The 23627-nt window shown below is 42.8% G+C and overlaps 1 protein-coding gene across 1 annotated transcript; it reads left to right on the top strand.

Moving 5' to 3' along the window:
• Positions 1 to 652: 652 nt before the first annotated feature.
• LOC143290777 (uncharacterized) lies at positions 653 to 18953 on the top strand. The gene is made up of 4 exons (XM_076600292.1): positions 653 to 881; positions 9722 to 10181; positions 16058 to 16201; positions 18617 to 18953. Exons 2-4 carry the CDS (start codon positions 9989 to 9991, stop codon positions 18775 to 18777), a joined length of 498 nt encoding a protein of 165 aa, XP_076456407.1. The 5' UTR covers positions 653 to 881; positions 9722 to 9988; the 3' UTR covers positions 18778 to 18953.
• Positions 18954 to 23627: the final 4674 nt, after the last annotated feature.

Below are 23627 nucleotides of genomic sequence, written 5' to 3'. Positions count from 1 at the left end.
TAGGTTACGCTGCTGGTCAGGCATCTGCTTGGCAGATGTGCTGTAGCGTATATGGATTTGTCCGAACGCAGTGACGCCTCCTTGAGCTACTGAAACTGAAAACTGAAACTGACATGCCTTACAGACACTGACACAGATATCAAGAATGCCTGCTCAACAGACGTAGGAGTGGGTGCACTTAAGTGTGTGTGCCACAGACATACTTAGAGCGCACAGTATTCTCACAGACACACGCGCACACACGGATGCACACACATAATAATACACACCCTTTCACGCACGAACACATACACATATACAAAAAAAAAAAAAAAAAAATTAACACCCGCGTGCGTACACACACACACACACACACACACACACACACACACACACACACACACACACACACACACACACACACACACACACACACACACACACACACACACACACACACACACACAGCGCAACAAAAACGTGCAAACACGAAAAAAGAAACAAAGGCTTTGTGTAAATGGCCACTCACAAACAACCACGGTTCCATATAGCCTTCACTTGGCAAGAAGTGTTCCAAGAGAGAGAGAGAGAGAGAGAGAGAGAGAGAGCGAGGGGGCGTACACTCAACAGGTTTCAAATTTCCTTCACATGGTCACATGGTGTAAGGACCAGCTGCTCTATCAAGTCCATGAAATGCCATACGGCGAAAGCGTCAGTCGACACAAGCGTAGCTGTTGCTGTCCTAATTTGGTGGACGGAGACGGTGATGGCTTTGTACTATAAAAAATATATATATATTATAGCGTTTGTGGAGACATGGTTGTTTCACGTTCATACTGAGTAGGATCAGTGTCTGAGATGGTGTCTGAGACGCAGGAACAGTCCGGCAGTATTCTGGAATGGTGAGAATTATAGTTTGATACGAGAGAATGTGTGTGTGTGTGTGTGTGTGTGTGTGTGTGTGTGTGTGTGTGTGGTGTCACAGTGTGTGTGTGTGTGTGTGTGTGTGTGTGTGTGTGTGTGTGTGTGTGTGTGTGTGTGGTGTCACAGTGTGTGTGTGTGTGTGTGTGTGGTATCACAGTGTGTGTGTGTGTGTGTGTGTGTGTGTCGTATCACAGTGTGTGTGTGTGTGTGTGTGTGTGTGTGTGTGTGTGTGTGTGTGGTATCACAGTGTGTGTGTGTGTGTGTGTGTGGTATCACAGTGTGTGTGTGTGTGTGTGTGTGTGTGTGTGTGGTATCACAGTGTGTGTGTGTGTGTGCGTGTGTGTGTGTCGTATCACAGTGTGTGTGTGTGTGTGTGTGTGTGTGTGTGTGTGTGTGTGTGTGTGTCTGTGTGTGTGTGGTATCACAGTGTGTGTGTGTGTGTGTGTGTGTGTGTGTGTGTGTGTGTCTGTGTGTCTGTGTGTGTGTGTCGTATCACAGTGTGTGTGTGTGTGTGTGTGTGTGTGTGTGTGTGTGTCTGTGTCTGTGTGTCTGTGTGTGTGTGTCGTATCACAGTGTGTGTGTGTGTGTGTGTGTGTGTGTGTGTGTGTGTGTGTGTGTAGTATCATAGTGTGTGTGTGGGGGGGTGGTGGTGTCGTATCACAGTGTGTGTGTGTGTGTGTGTGTGTGTGTGTGTGTGAGTGTGGTGTGTGTGTGTGTATGTGTGTGTGTGTGTGAGTGGTGTGGGAGTGTGGTGTGTGTATGTATGTATGTGTGTGTGTGTGTGTGTGTGTGTGTGTGTGTGTGTGTGTGTGTGTGTGTGTGTGTGTGTGTAACAGACTGGAGAGTGAGAAGCTTATGGAGAAACAAAGAATATATTTCTTCAGAAAGACAAAAATCGGTAAAAAAAAAACAAACAAACAAAAAAAAAAACCCGGGGCGCTTTTGTATATAATTATCGCTTAGTCCTCACCCATTGTATGATCTATGCACTAGCTTGCAATGATCATTTCATTACAGTGCATGTGCTGAAACAAATTGAAAGCACCATAATAACTGCTGCGTCACGAGAGAGAGGGGGGTTGGGGGGGGAGGGGGGGTCGCTGGAGGGGGAGGAGGGAGGGAGCACAACTTCAATGACGAAAGAAAAACTTGAAATGAGCCCGTCTCGTGACCACATCGCTCCAATACCATCCCTCAAGTCATTCGACGTTTATTCCTCGTCACGTGAAGGTATAGCAGCTGAATGCTAATGATCCATGCCTTGAACCAAATGAAGTGTCTATGCTTGAACAGAGTACAGTTTGGGCCGCTGTGTGTTGCTGACACTCAGTGTGTTGCTGACGGGTCAGCCCCGTGTGCTGACTTCACCCGGGGCGTAATACACAGAGCACAGGCCAATGTCATTTGCGTTTAATCCCGCCCTTAAACAGAATGTTCTTTGTCAACAGAATAGTCGACTATCAAGCACACAATTAATCAGTGGAGTGATGGCCTAGAGGTAACGCGTCCGCCTAGGAAGCGAGAGAATCTGAGCGCGCTGGTTCGAACCACGGGTTCAGCCTCCGATGTTTTCTCCCCCTCCACTAGACCTTAAGTGGTGGTCTGGACGCTAGTCATTCGGATGAGACGATAAACCGAGGTCCCGTGTGCTGCATGCACTTAGCGCACGTAAAAGAACCCACGGCAACAAAAGGGTTGTTTCTGGCAAAATTCTGTAGAAAGATAAACTTCGATAGGAAGAGTTACTGCCCTTGGCACAAGGGTACCCTCTCGCGCCTTGGTCAATAAAATTAAGGCAAGCTGAACTTCAAACCCCCATAACTCATATTTATGTAAGCGAAACCACCACATATTATATGTTTTCGTTTTCAATAGGATCTTTTCTATACGAACAAATATCCAGAATTCAAATATCATCATTCATTCTTTCACAATTATATTTTGTATTGGCCAACTATCAAATCTTCGACGGATTGACATAAAATTGTCCGATTGTTTTATTTCGTCACTTCAATATCATTCTTTCCGAAATTATCTTCATACAGAGACCTGCAGGGGTCTTGTAGGAATCATTTCAGTACGTTTGGATGAACATGTGACCCTTTGGGGGGGTCACACTGGTCGAGTTGCTTCCCCTACCCCCAAAATGCTGTTATTCCAGGAATCGCATTTTTTTTAGTCGCAAAATTGTGTGGTTTTTGTGGCTAACATTTACATATGTCATGTTCCCCTGCTTCAGAATACAATTAATACTGATTTGAAGAATTTTCGTTCAAAATACATTGTGTATCTCGTGGAAATAAGCGAGGAAAATGAAGTTTACCCACCGAGCACCTACCACCTCCCCGCTAACACTGAAAGGAATAAAAAGAGACTGGTTTTTTAACACATTTAGAGTGTTCTGTGATGATTTTACAATCGTTTTCCACACAAAGCCACACGATTTAGCATCTTGAAGGTAATTGTGAGACTATCGTGAGACCAACCTGATGTTTGTAAATGTTACAAGATTTTGTCTATCTCTCCTATCCTAAAACAGCAAATATTTCAAGAACTTGATTTTATGGGGGCGAAGATTTTATAGTGTGCTCTTGTTTGCTGTTGATGATTAACTTGTGATCAGTTTGGAGTATCACGATTTCACATTTACATTTATTTTGTATGTATATGTATATGTATATATATATATATATATATATATATATATATATATATATATATATATATAATATTAAAGTGAGCCTGGTTGTGGTAAAAGACGACGGAAGAAATGACGCCAAGAAAGAGCAAATATGACACAATCTTCCATCAAAGGTTGGGGAAGTCCCAGACTGCATTATGAATGTTGAAGAATTGACTGGAGAGCCTTTGGTCTGTATTTCTAACACAAACGGCTGCAGTTTCAGTTAGAGAAGCTTCAGTCAAGATATAGAGCATTGTATTCATTTGGTACTGCTGGATCACTTTCATCAGTTGCTCTGATACCTTTTTTTCATCAGTAAAGTGAGTAAACGAGTCGTGAATTTCATACACTTCGTCTCCTGCATAATGCAGAAGAATGGCCTTCTTGCGACTATCTGCTGTGATATCTAAGTCACACATCAAATTTTCTAATTATTTATCCATTTTCTCCATCTGGTGCCTGCTGTACTTTCTTTAGAATGTACTTGAAAACGTTCAGAACTTGGTCTGCTAGAAGCCACGATGCACAATCAACGAAATTGTTAGGCCTACTCACACGTAGATCTAGATCGAAATTTCACAGAATCATCGGAGATCTTCGTCGCCAGATTGAGGGTGTGGGGTTGGGGTTGGGGGGGCTAGGTAAGCATACCATATGTGTGAAGGAATACTGTCGAAATGTCTTCTGTATTTATTCATTTGGCAAGGTGTCCCTTTGCGTTGACACGGTGGTGTCATTTAGTTTTGGTCTGTTGAAAGAATAGACTGGGGAAATCACTTTGTGGATTTGTAAAGATTAGTTTGGATAAACTGGGTTTTCATTCCAATGAGTGACGATGGTGCCACTCTGTCATTCATTCCATCGTGCGAGAAAGCTTTCTTGCACAGTACCAGGCTGAGCAACTGGATTTGCAGAAATAATATTCAAAGAGTGCTGGAAACATTTCGGGAATCGGGAATTTATTAATGCAAGTCTCAGAGAAAGTGTGAAAGCGATACTAAAGCTTGGAGAGAACAACCGAAAATGGAAAGACAAAACATTGACGTAATCGCCGTAAAATGACGCAGTTGGTGTTCTGTCACTGTTGAATTTCTGAGACCAGCACAGTTCGGGAAAAAAAAGAGAGTCCAGAAATGCCTTGAGTCGATAGTTCACACAATCCAGCCTTAGCGTTATCAAAGACTGGCAGAACTTGTTGCTGAAGTGCCAGACAGATTGACTGCAATAGTATCAGTATGAGAACATCAGGTCTAAGAAATAGTTATTGGCCTACAAGATTTCAGTGACATCGGAGCAAACGTCAAGGCAGATTGTACCTATGTCATCAGTTCACAGAAACGACCCACTGACTGAAGGCGGACAAAGGATAAAGCCACAACGTACCGTTTGTAAAGTTCACACCCAGAAATAGAAAAGCGACTATAACGATGCAGGGAAATCACCTGAACAAGATTCCCAGACTGAAAAATGTACGTGTTCCTCACCGATGATCTTAGTTCAGACTCCGTTGCCGTCGAGGCTGTTTCACAAGGTGAAGTCTCATGAAGCTGTTCCACATGTGACAACCACATACGATGGAAGAATTGATTCACCACAAACCCACTCCTGACCAATCACCCCACTATCGACAACCCTAATGGCTAGTTCCACTTGGGAATTTATTCAGGAAATGGAGTTTTGTGCGTTGCGCCTGACCCGCTCGGTCTCCGCTGGACAGGATTCTGGTGGAGGTTCAGCGCCATGGTGATGTTCTTTCTGATGATGTTCGAAGTGTGTTCAATTCATCTTCATCAAATTATCCCATTATGTTTCAATGAAGAATGTTCCACAGCGCAATCGTATGTTAGGGCACACGAACAAGTACCGATGTGCCTACGACTCGTGTGTGTGTGTGTGTGTGTGTGTGTGTGTGTGTGTGTGTGTGCCAAGCTCTTCATATCTGACCTAAGGACAGGGATAAAACACATACATATATGATTCAAGATTTAATTTCTTTTCCCCTTTTGGGGTACCAACAGTCGAACGCAAGAACATACCGAACATGACAGCAGATAAATAAACTGTTTCAACAACAACACTAATTGTTTAATACTAAACTAATGTATGCTGTGCCGGGTAAGAGGCCGAAAACTACCCCTGGCTAGTTTATACCCCGGGTATACAGTAGCCAAGGCTGGTTTTAACCCCGGGGTCAAACCTAGACCATTCCATTCCCCCCCCCCCACCCCCCACCCCCCAGGTCGGAATAAACCCCTTGTGTACACTTCGCTCAACCAACCAGTCTGCATAATTTTTTGTCTATAATGATTATATTAGTAATGGAAATCTACATAGCGCCTCCCAACGCTCAAGGAGCTTTACAATGACTGCAAAGTCCTGATAACTGTTAACGAAGGAACAATGATATGGTACGGTGTATAACACAAAACCTTGCCAGCTAACATGTTCAAAAGCTAGGGGGGAAAATCAACACAATCCGTCCGACAATTTCAAACAGAAGGCAATGAACTAAACTTTCAAATAACTGAGAAGACATAACCTATAACACACGCACGAGTATGGGCGCACGCACGCACGCACGCACACACACGCGCACCGCCCCCCACCCCCACCCACACACCCCTCCCCGACCACCCCCTCACACACACGTTTGTTGCAAGTACGAGTTTAGCATATAACTTACAGTTCTTTCTTTTGTTTGAAATCAGAATTAGTTAAGGAGTTATTGGTCTAAAAACTGAATAGGTCACTTTCGTGCATTTGTTCCCCCTTTTATTGACTCACTTGTGTAAGCAAAGGGAGCCTATGTTTTAACCCGGTGTTCGGTTGTCTGTGTGTGTGTCTGTGTGACCGTGGTAAACTTTAACATTGACATTTTCTCTGCAAATACTTTGTCAGTTGACAACGGCATAAAAATAGGAAAAATTTAGTTCTTTCCAGTCATCTTGTTTAAAACAATATTGCACCTCTGGGATGGGCACAACAAAATAAAAAAATGAACCCTAATTATATGCAAGCTGCATTTACTGTTATATTTATATTTTTTGTATTCTCTAAACTTGGCACTTTGATCCGATATTCTGACCCAACAACAAGAGTAGTCATTATTATCATTTTTTGTTCAAACAAGGAACTTCTTTTCCTAAGCATGGAAGTTTTATTTATTTTGCAAACGGTTTGGTGCAGATAGTAAAAAAGGGAAATTACTCTGTAATTAATGCTAGGGGACTTAATTTGCTTTAAACTGATCTTTCTCATCTTAAACGACGCCATTTTGTTTCAAGTTGTTGACCTGCCCGTTCAATCCTATATTCAATGGACAATACACGATAACGTGATGGAAAGTTGGAGAAGGAGACCGTTAAATATTTATTCAGAGAAAGATTTGTGAACGCCTCATCACTTACTGGATTATGCCCCAAACTGCCATAAAAATATCCACAGAATCAGTCGGAATTCACAGTTAAAAATTGTAAACCATGCGAGTTAATACCCTTGAACTGATCACGATGAAACGAAAAAATTTCCAGTCTTGACTTTTCTCAAAATGAAGTCCTTTTCACTTCTTACGACGTTTATAAGTACCTGTACTTGGCTCTACATGTCATTAGTTTAACAAAATACTCAATTTTCATATCAACTTTAAAACTATAAAACTAGAATGAATATAAATGTTGTTTTTTTTCCTAAAGATCTACAGAATTGCCTTGAAGTATTAGGAAGATTGTAATGATAAAACCACCTCTACACGCATATACTCTTCGAATAAAGTATTATGCAAACTACTTATTTTAATTTGTCATTCGTAATCTTTTGAAAATAAATTTGCCATCATTATGATTTTCTTTTAAATTGAAAGCAACTTTTTTTCTTGACACGATTCTATAAAATATCATAAGATGAAAGGCGAACAAGCATTGGAGAATAAAATCGTATTATGATACCATAATGATGACATTCCACAATGATATTAGAATAACCTCTTTTTTTTTTTACTCAAACTTCAGTATGCATGCTCAGGTGGTCAATTTGAAATGCATTCCATTGTGGACTCCGACGGATAAAGTCTTTTCGTCAATACCTTTGTGTTGAAACTACAAAAACTTTTGTGCTTTCACGAATCGACTACTGCAGATCTCTTCTCTTCTCACATGTTATCCCCATAATATTCTTCAGCGAATAAAAAAAAAACAACTTCGGAACAATGCTGCCCGTCTGACTCTCAGAGTCCTGCGAACTGATCACATTTCTCCTCACTTCCGAACTCTGCAATGGCTCCCCGTTGAGGCGAGAATTAAATACAAAGTTTCGTGTCTCTGCTTTTCTGGGTTTTACTCCACTTGGCATTCCTGTATTGTCTGACGTTATCAGTGCTTACACCCACTCAAGAACTCTCCGCTCAATCTCTGACTGCGTTCATCTGAAAATTCTTCATGTCAATACAAGAACCTATGGTGAACGTTCTTTCCTCTTAGCTATTCCTCATATCAGGTTCAGCTCTTCCACATCATATCCGTTCATCTGTCTCTGCCTTACGTTCTTCGCTAAAAACTCATCAGTTCCAAACCTGTCTGAAAGCACTCCCCATCTGTTCAAAACCTGTCTGAAAGCACCCCCCATCTGTTCAAAACCTGTCTGAAAGCACCCCCCATCTGTTCAAAACCTGTCTGAAAGCACCCCCATCTGTTCAAAACCTGTCTGAAAGCACACACACACACACACCCGCCCCCCAATCTGTTCAAAACCTGTCTGAAAGCACCCCCCATCTGTTCAAAACCTGTCTGAAAGCACCCCCCATCTGTTCAAACCTGTCTGAAAGCACTCCCCATCTGTTCAAAACCTGTCTGAAAACACTCCCCATCTGTTCAAAACCTGTCTGAAAGCACTCCCCATCTGTTCAAAACCTGTCTGAAAGCACTCCCCATCTGTTCAAAACCTGTCTGAAAGCACCCCCATCTGTTCAAAACCTGTCTGAAAGCACTCCCCATCTGTTCAAAACCTGTCTGAAAGCACTCCCCATCTGTTCAAAACCTGTCTGAAAGCACTCCCCATTTCCTTCTTTTCCAACACCGTCCTTTGCCTGCCGGCTCTGCAAGTGTGAGGAATGAGAGAAGGATGGGAGGGAGTTGGAAGAGAGGAAAAGAGTTGTTATCAGTGGTTCATGAGCTCCTGGATAGAAAGAGCGCTTTACTAATGTACATTATTATTATTATTATTGTATCTATTATTATTATTGTGATTATAATTAGTCGTAGTAGCAGCAGTAGTAATGGTAGTTTTATCAAAGAATATAACATATATGGCATCTTCCTGTTATCGTCCTGTTTTGTTAAATGTCAGTAATTCAAAGTAGTCGCTTCAAACGAAAATATAATTTGGAAATTAAATAAATATTGTCCAGTGTGTGTGTGTGTGTGTGTGTGTGTGTGTGTGTGTGTGTGTGTGTGTGTGTGTGTGTGTGTGTGTGTGTGATAGACAGTAGTTTCCTATTCTCCCATCCTGAATACAACATAAGAAGCCGCATTTTTTAGCACAATGGAGTGATGGCGTCTGCCTAGGACGCGAGAGAATCTGAGCGCGCTGGTTCGAATCACGGCTCAGCCGCCGATATTTTCTTCCCCTCAACTAGACCTTGAGTGGTGGTCTGGACGCTAGTCATTCGGATGAAACGATAAACCCAGGTCCCGTGTGCAGCATGCACTTAGCGCACGTAAAAGAACCCACAGCAACAAAAGGGTTGTTCCTGGCAAAATTCTGTAGAAAAATCCACTTCGATAGGAAAAACAAATAAAACTGCACGCAGGAAAAAAATACAAAAAAAAAAAAAAATTGGTGGCACTGTAGTGTAGCGACGCGCTCTCCCTTGGGAGAGCAACCCGAATTTCACACAGAGAAATCTGTTGTGATAAAAAGAAATACAAATACATTTTTTTAGAATTCCCTTGGACAAACCGGTGAAATTACGCTTGTACTTTACTGTTGTTTCACGTAACTACATTCATTGCAATGGATAAATTTATTGTTCAGTATAAAAGATTGTTGTTTGCTATCTGCATGGCTCAATCCAAATTCATCAACTATCATGTCACATGCACACTGGTTACAATTATTATCCTGTTTTCTTTTCTTTTGCAGATTCTTAATACGACACCTGAACAGTTCTTGTGTGGATCAGGAAAATGAACAGGAAATAAAAGAAATCTTCATCACCATTAAACTTGGCAGCTCCAGAGGAAAGGAGATATTTCGTCAGCACTGACATCGTCCACGACATCAACAACAACTTCCATAAGAAACAATGTTATAGACACCATTAACCATATTTTTTTCTTCTACCGCGGAAACGATCAAGCAATACTTTTTGCTAAGGTATTTCTCGGACAGATATCGGTAGGACTGAATATGTTCGAAACCGATGCCAAGAGTGCTCTGTGGGGCATCAGTCCAATTCTCCTTGTCGTGGGTTCTCTGTACCACGTGACCAGCATAGCCGCTCCTCATTGGTTGGCCAACTCCACGGCTCACTGGGGCCTCTGGAACTATTGTCCAGTTGAAGGGGGGTGTGTCAGCATAACGGAAGAGCTGAACGGCATTGGTGAGTAGACTGCTATGGCTAACCCTTTCCTGCATGCATATGTAATAGCATTTATTTGGTGGCTCCTTGAATGAATGTGTGGTTGATATTGCGCGTGTGTGTTGTTCCTTGTGATGCTAGAGGAAGCAATTGCGTGTTGTTCCTTGTGATGCTAGAGGAAGCAATTGCGTGTTTCTTATGAATATGATTTTATTGTGATCATCGTTCCTCAGTGTCAGTGAGTACAGTTCTGGATAGCTTAGCTGATCCCGTCACAGCAACTGTAAGCCAGAGCGTGAGAATCGGCTGGACCGGACGGGTCCTAGTGTTTCAGTTTTTTGCCTGCTGTCACACTGATGAGAGGTTCGCGCATTGTCGCGCATTGACGCGCATTGTTGCGCACTGTCAGGCACTCTCACCCTTTGTATCTGAAGAGATCAGAATAGAGAACCTCTGTAAAACGACCTTGTGTGAGGTGGTCATTCCCTTTTCCTCCGCCCCCCCCCCCCCCCTTTTTTTTTTTTTTTTTTTTTTTTGTTGTTGTTGTTTTTGTTTTTGTTGTTGTTGTATTTGTATTTCTTTTTATCACAACAGATTTCTCTGTGTGAAATTCGGGCTGCTCTCCCCAGGGAGAGCGCGTCGCTATACTACAGTGCCACCCCCCCCCTCCCCCCCAGCCATCACTCCACTTCCTTACCCTCCTATGGAAAACGCTGTATCGGAGATTTGAACCCCACCCCAACAACTACAATACATGCTTTCCTCTTCTCCGCTGATAGAAACAATTATCAGTACTCCTTCACCTCAGCCCTGCCACCCCCACCCCACCCCCCTCACCCTCTCCCCCCCCTCCACCTCCCGCCCCCCCTCCCCCTTCTCCCACTTTCTCCCTTAAAAACAACAACAACAAAAACAACAAACAAACAAACAAACAAAAAAACACTCAAACTTTCCCGATCACTTATCGCTTTTTAAAATGCGCTTATTCACTTTGCTGCTGCTGCTCTCTCTCTCTCTCTCTCTCTCTCTCTCTCTCTCTCTCTCTCTTGTTCATGAATGAATTAACTTTAGAAGTAATAGATCGAAGAAAACAAGGTGCGAGAATCACAACTGATTTCATAGAACTGTTCATATTATTACTTGCTGATTATATTGTTTTGCTCTCGGAGACAGATATTGGTCTGCAGACGCGACTAAATAACCTTGAAAAATTTTTTTTTTTAAACTCAGCCACTAAATAACAATTTAATGTTAAATGAGATAAAAGTAATAACAATATTATTGTTTTCAGGAAAGGTATAACAGGCAGGAAAGGAAAGGTGGGTATACGGTGGTATTGACATGCCAGTTGTCAATGCTTACAGATATCTTGGAACTCTTTTTTTTCCTGCTCGTTTGAGTTTTGTAGCTGCATGCAGGGATCTCACAAGCAGAGCAAATGACGTGCTGATACATATAAATAAGAATTTTTTTTTTTTTTTTTTTTTTTTTTTTGAACAATAGTTCTTTGGATATTTTCATTAAATTTTTCGATATCTTATCGAACAATAATTCTTTGGATGCTTTCATTAAGATTTTCGATACACAGCCCAGCGTACAGCTACAACATAGTTCAGAAATATAGGGTCTGGAGAAAAATGGTACTAGACAATTTAAGTCCGTTCATTTATTCGGACTGAAAAAGTTTTTAGGAGTTGAAATGAAAACACCTAACGATTTAGTATACGGTGAGAATAACAGATATACAATCTATATAAATTCTATAGATAGATGCGTTTGATACTGGTTTAAATTACTAAAAATGAATGAAGATAGACTGTTACGTAAATCCTAAATGTTGTATGATTTAGATTCTGAAGGTAAAAGGAACTTGGCGTCAAATGTGCGAACTTTGTCCATGTGAAATGGGCTTTGGATATGTATGGGAATATTTGTATTTGTATTCCTTTTTATCACAACAGATTTCTCTGTGTGAAATCCGGGCTGCTCTCCCCAGGGAGAGCGCGTCGCTACACTACAGCGCCACCCATTTTTTTGGGTATTTTTTCCTGCGTGCAGTTTTATTTGTTTTTCCTGTCGAAGTGGATTTTTCTACAGAATTTTGGCAGGAACAACCCTTTTGTTGCTGTGGGTTCTTTTACGTGCGCTAAGTGCATGCTGCACACGGGACCTCGGTTTATCGTCTCATCCGAATGACTAGAGTCCAGACCACCACTCAAGGTCTAATGGAGGGGGAGAAAATATTGGCGGCTGAGCCGTGATTCGAACCAGCGCCTTCAGATTCTCTCGCTTCCTAGGCGGACGCGTTACCTCTAGGCCATCACTCCACTATATCAAGGAGTGGGTAATGAGAATGTGTTTCTGAAAACTTTTCGCAAAAATCTAATAGACATTAGATGGCAAAAATCAGGGAAAATCATACCCAGTCAAGTGATAGATTATGTTCCTACAGATCTCATATTGTACACATTTAGTTAAGAATTATCTTGCGTTAAACATGAAAAGACATCTACGATTTTTATTAACTAGACTTTAGATTTGGCATTTCTGAAATCTGTGTACACAAGTAGGCCCTACCGCTTTGAAAATGTTGATAGTTCAGAGAAGCTGTGTTCTTTGTGCAAGGAGTCAAATAAAGATGACGTTCATTTGGTTTTGAAGTGTCCTGTTTTACATTATTTTTGCGAAAGATTTATTCCAAAGAAATATTAAGAAGATCCATGTTTGCTGTTTATTGATGGTATCATCTGATAATGGTGTCATACTTAATCTCGCATTATATTCACATTGAGCTTTTAAGTTAAGAGAAACGGCATTATCATAATTTCTTTAATCAATTGAGAAAATGGCGAATGCTCACTGATAGTTATGGTGATATTTGCACATTGTGTGTTATCGCTATTAGTTATGGTGATATGTGCACATTGTGTGTTATCGCTATTAGTTATGGTGATATTTGCATATTGTGTGTTATCGCTATTAGTTATGGTGATATTTGCATATTGTGTGTTATCGCTATTAGTTATGGTGATATGTGCACATTGTGTGTTATCGCTATTAGTTATGGTGATATTTGCATATTGTGTGTTGTCGCTATTAGTTATGGTGATATTTGCATATTGTGTGTTATCGCTATTAGTTATGGTGATATTTGCATATTGTGTGTTATCGCTATTAGTTATGGTGATATTTGCACATTGTGTGTTATCGCTATTAGTTATGGTGATATGTGCACATTGTGTGTTATCGCTATTAGTTATGGTGATATTTGCACATTGTGTGTTATCGCTATTAGTTATGGTGATATTTGCACAGTGTGTGTTGTCGCTCTTCATTCATATGAGGCTATGGCCTTAAATGAATAAATCATCTCATCTCATCTCCCCCCCCCTCCACGCCCCCCCCTCTCTCTCTTGCTTGCTGTCTCCTTTATCTATCTCTCTGTGTGTCAATCTATTCAAGGCTCTATCTCTCTGTGTGTCAATCTATTCAAGGCTCTGTCTCTCTGTGTGTCAATCTATTCAAGGCTCTGTCTCTCTGTGTGTCAATCTATTCAAGGCTCTGTCTCTCTGTGTGTCAATCTGTTCAAGGCTCTATCTCTCTGTGTGTCAATCTATTCAAGGCTCTGTCTCTCTGTGTGTCAATCTATTCAAGGCTCTATCTCTCTGTGTGTCAATCTATTCAAGGCTCTGTCTCTCTGTGTGTGTCAATCTATTCAAGGCTCTGTCTCTCTGTGTGTCAATCTATTCAAGGCTCTGTCTCTGTGTGTGTCAATCTATTCAAGGCTCTGTCTCTGTGTGTGTCAATCTATTCAAGGCTCTATCTCTCTGTGTGTCAATCTATTCAAGGCTCTGTCTCTCTGTGTGTCAATCTATTCAAGGCTCTGTCTCTCTGTGTGTCAATCTATTCAAGGCTCTGTCTCTCTGTGTGTCAATCTATTCAAGGCTCTGTCTCTCTGTGTGTCAATCTATTCAAGGCTCTGTCTCTCTGTGTGTCAATCTATTCAAGGCTCTGTGTCTGTGTGTGTCAATCTATTCAAGGCTCTGTCTCTCTGTGTGTCAGTCTATTCAAGGCTCTGTCTCTCTGTGTGTCAATCTATTCAAGGCTCTGTCTCTCTGTGTGTCAATCTATTCAAGGCTCTATCTCTCTGTGTGTCAATCTATTCAAGGCTCTATCTCTCTGTGTGTCAATCTATTCAAGGCTCTATCTGTCTGTGTGTCAATCTATTCAAGGCTCTGTCTCTCTGTGTGTCAATCTATTCAAGGCTCTGTCTCTCTGTGTGTGTCAATCTATTCAAGGCTCTGTCTCTCTGTGTGTCAATCTATTCAAGGCTCTATCTCTCTGTGTGTCAATCTATTCAAGGCTCTGTCTCTCTGTGTGTCAATCTATTCAAGGCTCTATCTCTGTGTGTGTCAATCTATTCAAGGCTCTGTCTCTCTGTGTGTCAATCTATTCAAGGCTCTGTCTCTGTGTGTGTCAATCTATTCAAGGCTCTATCTCTCTGTGTGTCAATCTATTCAAGGCTCTGTCTCTCTGTGTGTCAATCTATTCAAGGCTCTGTCTCTCTGTGTGTCAATCTATTCAAGGCTCTGTCTCTCTGTGTGTCAATCTATTCAAGGCTCTATCTGTCTGTGTGTCAATCTATTCAAGGCTCTATCTCTCTGTGTGTCAATCTATTCAAGGCTCTGTCTCTCTGTGTGTCAATCTATTCAAGGCTCTGTCTCTCTGTGTGTCAATCTATTCAAGGCGCTGTCTCTCTTTCCTTTGTCTTTCTGCCACTCTCTGTCTCTCTTCTCTTTTCCTTTATCCCCCTCCATCTCTCCAACCCTCTCCCTTCTCCCAGCCTTCCTTCACGTTTTGTGCTTATTAACCCTTTCACCGCCAGTCAGTTTAGAGTACAAAATTCCCTTGTGGTATAAACACAGAAAAGTCATTGGCTAAGAACAGCTGGGGATTCCCCCTGCGATGTATAGAAAACATGGCCTATCCTACCACCGAACATTAAGAGCAGTAGGTTCATGGATAACAGACCAATGAATGGTCACCTTTCAGTGACATGGGTCCTCTACCACGCCTGTGCATAAATGCGAGCTTGGCGGTGAAAGGGTTTATTATCGAAGAACTCGGCTTTCAGTACAGTTTTGATAAGTCTTCCCATTCATCACATTCAGCGCCTGGGGGATTATAGACAGCACATAAATGGAAACAACACTGCCGGCTGTTGTTGGTGCAGGGCCCATACCGCTTTGCATCGCCGAGTTTGAGAGATGGTTGTTCCAGTCCACGTGTCCGCACCATCCTTCTTCTTCTTCTTTCCGTTTCACGACCAACATCGACTTGCCGATGACTCTGTCGTGGTTCATGCATGCTGAGTATTTTCGTGTCTCCATAACCCCACCGAACACTGACATAGGTTGCAGGAGCTTTAACGTGCGTATTTGATCTTCTGCGTACGCATACACACGAAGGGGGTTCAGGCACTAGCAGGTCTGCACATGTGTTGACCTGGGAGATCGGAAAAATCTCCACCCTTTTCCCACCAGGCGCAGTTTCCGTGATTCGAACCCGGGACCGTCAGATTGAAAGTCCAACGCTTAAACCACTCGGCTATTGCGGTATATGCTGATTAATGCTTTCACCAGAAATGGAATTTCGAACGAAATACTCCTTGGTTTTGTGTCTTATTATTTTGGTCGATATTTTACAGTGTCCATTTGTAGGTGACATATATGGTTCCGGGTGGATGTGTGTCTGCGTGTGTGTCTGCGTGTGTGTGTGTGTGTGTGTGTGTGTGTGTGTGTGTGTGTGTGTGTGTGTGTGTGTGTGCGTGCGTGCGTGCGTGTGTGTGTGTGTGCGTGTGTGTGTGTGTGCGTGCGTGTGTGTGTGTGTGTGTGCAGACCACTCATGGTACCGGGCAGTGCAGGGTCTGGAGATCGCCGCCACAGTCTTCGTGTTGACGGCGCTGGTCACTGGGCTGATGAGGATCAACATGGGTCAGAGGATCTGGCAGACCGCATGCGGGCTGTCCGCCGTTGTTGCCGGTACGTATGTCCAGCAAGAGTAGGAGGAGGTTGACGATGATGATGTGATGATGACGATGATGATGTCATGAAAGTCTCCAGCTGATTAAAAAGAAGCAAAGCCTTCGAGGCTTACGTGTGAATCCTGCTGACACAACAACAGCAACAAAAAACAACAACAAAAAAACAAGAGAGGCAAGGCCTTCAAGACTCACTTTGATCCAGTCTTATTCCAACAAAGGAATCATGAAAAATAAATAAATAAAAATAAATAAATAAATAACACTGCAAAACAGATTGGTTATGGGTTTAAAAACAAAAACCCAACTGACATGACCTTCACCTTTGAATTGTCTAAATTTACAAAGCGCTAATGTTCTGGTTCTCTATAATGTATACCATGTTGAATACGCACTGGATCAAATACCACAGTTCTGTCATGCTTTTACATTTTCCCAATTGGCCTTGTGGACTTGACCTTTCTTCTTGTACCACCTTTGGTGAAGATCACACATGTTATCACTTTCGCACGAAAAACGTTTCCAATCAATATCATATACCAGGTCGTGACCTTGACCGTTAACCTCTGATTTTGAATTTCTTTCCTGATCATGCTGTTCCCATAACCGGCCGTTAGACCAAGTTTGATTAACTCACTCAGTACGGCCAGTCCTCTCTTCTCCTCTACACAGACCCCTCGGATGTCCAGTGGGTGTCTCAATGACCCAACCTTTAGCTTCCGTCGTCAGATTTGTGGTATTCTTTGTCAACATTCACGTCTTCAGTATAAGAGCCTTCCGCTTGCAATATTTTGATGATGGTAATTGGGGTGAAACGATGTTAACGTCGTCTCTTTCGCCGTTCATATGGAAAGAGTTAAAACTGGAAGTATGATACAGTCGCCATGAAGCCATTTCTGTTTTACCAAATGATGACCTTGGCATACCATCCTGCGCACCATATCATCAGGATTCAGGACTGGTTTATTATTTATACAAAGGCGCAGAATTTCACTCTTTGAGATGTGCAAACATCAGAGTAAGCTGTGACTAAACTGAAAGTAAAACTGAGCTGCTTAAGAAAGTTATTTATATATGATAAAATATCACACACACACACACACACACACACACACACACACACACACACACACACACACACACACACACACACACACACACACTCCCCCTCCCATCCCCAACTCACAGTCATACATTCCCAACTCCAATCCACACCCTGGTCTCACACACACACACACACACTCACACACACACACACACACACACACACACACACACACACACACACTCCCATCCCCAACCCACAAAGTCATACATTCCCAACTCCAGTCCACACCCTGGTCTCTCACACACACACACACACTCACACACACACACACACACACACACACACACACACACACACACACACACACTCCCCCTTCCATCCCCAACCCACAAAGTCATACATTCCCAACTCCAAGCCACACCCTGGTCTCACACACACACACACACACACACACACACACACACACACACACACACACACACACACACACCCTCCCATCCCCAACCCACAAAGTCATACATTCCCAACTCCAATCCACACCCTGGTCACACACACACACACACACACACACACACACACACACACACACACACACACACACACACACACACCCTGGTCTCAGAATCCCCTCACACTGCCTCCTCTCCTTCACTCTCACTGCACCAGCTTCCATCCCAGTCATTAACTCTCTCCATACGAACGGCGAAAGAGACGACGTTAACAGCGTTTCACCCCAATTACCACCATCAAAATATTGCAAGCGGAAGGCTCTTATACTGAAGAGGTGAATATTGACAAAGAATACCACAATTCTGACGACTGAAGCTAAAGGTTGGGTCATTGAGACACCCACTGGACATCCGAGGGATCTGTGTAGAGAAGAGAGGACTGGCCGTACTGAGTGAGTTAAGAATGAAAAGCAATACACCATAATCACGTGAGCACTCATAACCCCCACTTCACCCACCTACAAACAATTATTCCACGCTCAAGTAATTAGTTGGTGGCTCAGTAAGAAAATAAACAATGTAAAAGAATGTAGGTAGGAAGTAACGATGTGTGTGTGTGTGTGTGTGTGTGTGTGTGTGTGTGTGTGTGTCGGGGCTCGTGTGCTTTTATGTGTCGTGTGTATATTGGTGCTTTCATGAAAAAGCACACTTAACTTTAGCAAGGATACATGCTTCAAATTGCATCTGTGTGCTGCGGTTGGGCAGTTTGATCACATTTCTTTTGTTTGTTTTCTTTTCTAACTCGAGGGAGTGTCCTTGTTAAAGTTGTAGGATTCATACGTTAGCCACGAAGGCTTTGCCTCTTGATGAAAAAATAATTTTAAATTTTTTAAAAAAAGATGCATTGCTCTGTTTGCAGGAGTATTCGGGTTGTCGGGTGTGGCAGTGTTCGGGTGGAACTACCAGTCCATACCAGAACAAGTGCTGTCGTGGGCATATATGTTCAATGCTGCCAGTAGCGCTATGTGTCTGATGGCTGGACCTGTGCTTATACTGGATGTCACGCTCCACAGAACATGAAACAGGCACTTGCACTCTGCTGCACCTGCTGTTACTGTTGTCTTTATTACTGTCATTTTGATGGTGATTGTCTACAGATGGTGATTATGATTACTGGACCTGTTGTTTTGTTCTTGTCGTTTTTTGTTACCATTATCCGGTTTTATTGCTGGCGAGAATAAAATTGTGTGCATCAGTGTGTGTGTGAGTGTGTGTGTGTGTGTGTGTGTGTGTGTGTGTGTGTGTGTGTGTGTACTACCCAAAGTTGACCTATAGTTTATATGTGTGTATATGTAGGCGTTCGGCTGTTATGGCTCCTCGTTTTTGTTGGCATTCTTATGAAGTACTCTCAGAGACTGTCTTTACGCATGAACACGAAATAAAGAGAGAAGTGGAAAACATAATCAAGAAAGAAACAAACCAAGGAGGGGAGAGTGTGGACAGAACCATATTGCTTTGTGTCTGGACGTTCAGATACAATCCGCCGTGCTGTCCAACACACGATACTGCTCACGCAACTTGAGGGACCCATGCTGTGACACAAGGGAAACATCTGCCGATCATGTCGACAGACAAGCTGTAAAGGATGGCTTCCCTTATTTTGCGCTCTGTGTGTGTGTGATGCGTCCTCGCTGTTAATTTTGGCCTGAGGGAACAGTGATAATAACAACTAAAAAAAAATTAACAGTAAGAATATCAACAACAATAACAACACGAGTAATAGCAAGCAAACCATAACAATAACGCCAACAGTATCAACAACAATGATGGCTAACATAACAACAAAAACGACCTTTTGAAACAGCAACAATGACAACCAAAACAACAGTAACAATTACAACAGTGGAAGCAAAAACAGTACTGACAAAAACAACAAGAACGATAACAAGAACAGTAACTACAATAGTAACTACAACAATAGCAACTATAAGAATTGCAAGTCAGGCAAGGCCTTCAAAACTCATCTGTGATACGTCTACGGAATGAATAGTGAAAACCACTTTGATGTGACATTGACTTTGACAGACTGCGTTCAGGGGATAATAGGGATATTGTACATGCATGGAGTTGTTCTAGGGAGGGAGGGAGGGATGTTTTATACCTTGATATTTACCTCGAAGTTAACATCCTATAATCACGAACTGGATTACAGGTGGAAAAGGGATGTTTTGCATTCTGTAATTGCCGGCTATGGAGTGGGTGGTATTTGGAATGTGGATTTTTAGTGAACTACACATGAAGGGCGGAAAAGAGATAGTTTACATCATATAGTTTCTAGGGACTGGAGCAAGGGGGAAAGGGATATTCTACATGCAACACGTACTGGATTATTAGGGGGAAAGTGGGTTTTTTTTGTTTTGTTTTTTGTTGTTGTTGTAGGGTGTGGTTTTTTTTACAACATATAATGAACATGGACTGGGTTTGGGGCAAAGAGATATGTTACTACATGCTGGAGAAAAAGGAATATTAGTGGAGTGATGGCCTAGAGGCAACGCGTCCGCCTAGGAAGCGAGAGAATCTGAGCGCGCTGGTTCGAATCACGGCTCGGCCGCCGATATTTTCTCCCCCTCCACTAGACCTTGAGTGGTAGTCTGGACGCTAGTCATTCGGATGAGACGATAAACCGAGGTCACGTGTGCAGCATGCACTTAGCGCACGTAAAAGAACCCACGGCAACAAAAGGGTTGTTCCTGGCAAAATTCTGTAGAAAAATCCACTAAGATAGGAAAAACAAATAAAACTGCACGCAGGAAAAAATACAAAAAAAAAGGAGTGGCGCTGTAGTGTAGCGACGCGCTCTCCCTGGGGAGAGCAGCCCGAATTTCACACAGAGAAATCTGTTATGATAAAAAATAAAAAAATAATTAAAAAAACAAATACAAATACAAATATTCATTTCTTCCGTGGCCAGCGTCGCTGCTTAGCTTGCGGCGGCCCGTTCAACTGTCCTTCGTGTCTGTCCGTCTCGTGTCTTTCTGGACACAAAACGGACGATGATTCCCATGGGAATTCTTCTTGCTCAGTCGGTGGATCACGTCTATATGGTTCTTGGTGATGTGGCGTAACCCTGATCTACTGTTGAACACTTTCAGTACAGTGTCTTCACTGTCAGCGGGGTTCTTATTATCTTCCTGGAGTACGTGGTAAATTCTAGGGTCGTATAATTCCTGCCATACTGTTTTAGGTCATTATTTCTGTTGTCTGCCTCAGCGACTCCATGCTTTGAAAGTGTCGAGTGTGCAGAGCGGGTGTACTTGCAGTTTGACTGGGCCACGTTCGCCGCATGGAAGATGGTCGCATCCCAAAAGACGTCCTTCATGGAGAGCTCGCCACGGGGCAGAGAAGCATCGGCCGCCCACAGCTGAGATACAAAGACGTTTACAAACGTGACATGAAGGCGCTTGAGATCCACACTGAGTCCTGGGAGGACCTTGCAGATGACCGCAACAGATGGAGAAGCACTCTCAAGAATCAGCTACGGATTGGTGAGGACAAACTGTCAGCTGCTGCAGCAGAAAAGCGAGCTCGCAGAAAAGGGACGGCTTACATCGTGTAAATAATTACTACGGCCTGGAATAGGGTGGTGAATGGGAGATTATATATCCTACAATTTGGAATAAGGGGTGTTCTCGCAATGTCACTTTGAGAGAAATCGTGACATTGCTGGAAAGTGTGGTCTTTCCCCGCTCACGTCCTCTCTCAATTACATGAGAAAGCGTGGGAAGTCCCCCGTAATTTTGTTTTTGTAAAAAAAAGTCATCGGGGTTGGATTCTTGTCTTTTACCAACGCAAATGTTCGAGAAAACTGAGAAAGACAAAAGGAAGATAAAGAGGGAAACGATGACAACGACAATGATAATGATGATGGTGACGTCAGTGGTGACGGTGACGGTGATGGCACATAACTGTTAGTCCACAAGACCGAGGGGGTTATCGTGCACCCCACCCACCCCTCCACCCCCACCCCAGCCAGGAATGAAGTAGACTAGTCTTAAAATGTTCTTCAGGGTCTGCTGAACTCATTTTTACATGTTCCCGAGAAAAAAACAAACAAACTGGGACGCATTGAGAGTTACTGCCCTTGGCATAAGAGTACCCTCTTGTGCACCGGTCAATGAAATTAAGACAAGCTCAACTTCAAACCCCCATAAACTATATTCATATAAAGGAAACCATCGCATATTATATGGTTTCTTTTTCAACAGGGTCTTTTCTATTCGCAGAAATATCCAGATTTGAAATTTCGTCATTTATTCTCCCAGGTCAACGTGTGTGCAGACTTGATGGGTTAATGGTGGCGATTTTTCCGATCTCCCAGGTCAACATATGTGCAGACCTCATGGGTTAATGGTGGCGATTTTTCCGATCTCCCAGGTCAACATATGTACAGACCTCATGGGTTAATGGTGGCGATTTTTCCGATCTCCCAGGTCAACATATGTGCAGACCTCATGGGTTAATGGTGGCGATTTTTCCGATCTCCCAGGTCAACATATGTACAGACCTCATGGGTTAACGGTGGCGATTTTTCCGATCTCCCAGGTCAACATATGTGCAGACCTGCTAGTGCCCGAATCACCTCCGTGTGTATACGCAAGCAGAAGATCAAAATGCGCACGTTAAAGATTCTGTAATCCATGCCAGCATTCGATGGGTGGGTTATAGAAACAAGAACATACCCAGCGTGCACGGAATATGGCTGCCTATATGGCGGGTTAAACAAACAAAAACGACCATACACGTCAACTGTTACATGTCCGTGTGAGTGTGCGTGTATGCGTGCGTGCCAGAAACATGACTGAATGACACAGGAAACGAATGATGAGCACAAGATGGCAGCTGTCAGTTGGTTCTACCCAGGAAGGCACAGCCTGTTGTGCAAAATGACTCGATGTTTGTAAAGCGCTTAGAGCTTGGTCTCAGACCGAGGATAAGCGCTATATAACTATTCATATCATGTCATGTTTGTTTTTTTGTTTCCAGCCTGGGCAAGTCGTGCTTTTAACACGTGTATTAATTTATCTTCCTGTTGCTGACGTTGCCTTTGTGAGTTTATGGTCCACAGGTAGAGAAGTGGGTTGACAGCAGAGCTGAAAGGCAACATGAACACAATCATGGTGTCGTGGATCTGATCGAAACCAGAAACCCCATGTGAATTCATTGTCATAACCAGACTTAATGCCAGCCAGGTGGCAACACCTGTCACAGTCATTTTTCTCATCACGTGCACTGAAGAATACACTGGTCTCTGTGAGGGACTGAGGGTCACCCTGTACTGTGGTGTTCGCTTGAAGATGACAGCTTGGCCAGCTGTAATCATCACACATAAAACAAAGTTGATTGCCACTATCACTGTGAACCACTTGAAGTTGTGTCCAGAGTAATAGTTTTCAAATAAAGCCACACGACAGAGACCAGACTGACCCTGGAGGCCCCAGTGGGATAGTCCAGGAAGAAATGGGATCATTGCCAACAGAATCCCAACAATCCACACACAACATGCAGCTGGTAAAATCTTAATGAATTTCCCTCCACATTCGGGAAAATAAAGCGCAGTTATGTGATACAAACTGATAAACCAAATAATCAGTTCTGACACTGAACTAGACAGAAAGAAAAGAAACCCAGCAACCTTGCAGATTATATCATTAGTCCATGATTTTTCTATTTGGAGATATTTTCCATGAAATATATTGTCTGCTATCATGATAATGCTGACGTGAATCCCCATACATATGTCAGCAAACTGCATGTGGACAACAGCCCCGAAGAAACCTCTTCCTATCACTTTTTTAACAGCAATTGAAGTCATCAAACACACCATGTTGCCTACCATGGCCGAAACACCAGTCAGCCACAAGAAAATCCTG

This window comes from Babylonia areolata, chromosome 16 (genome assembly GCF_041734735.1).
Source record: "Babylonia areolata isolate BAREFJ2019XMU chromosome 16, ASM4173473v1, whole genome shotgun sequence".
Classification (NCBI taxonomy): domain Eukaryota; kingdom Metazoa; phylum Mollusca; class Gastropoda; order Neogastropoda; family Buccinidae; genus Babylonia; species Babylonia areolata.
The sequence above is the reverse complement of the archived record's forward strand: the minus strand, read 5'-3'. Positions and strand labels throughout refer to the sequence as shown.

What these genes read in the sequence shown, in the direction of transcription:
- LOC143290777 (XM_076600292.1), top strand. Translation starts at nt 9,989, where the DNA reads ATGTTCGAAACCGATGCCAAGAGTGCTCTGTGGGGCATCAGTCCAATT. An exon ending in GGAAGAGCTGAACGGCATTG is followed by an intron (nt 10,182 to 16,057) that starts GTGAGTAGACTG and finishes GTGTGTGTGCAG; the next exon opens with ACCACTCATGGTACCGGGCA. An exon ending in GCTGTCCGCCGTTGTTGCCG is followed by an intron (nt 16,202 to 18,616) that starts GTACGTATGTCC and finishes CTCTGTTTGCAG; the next exon opens with GAGTATTCGGGTTGTCGGGT.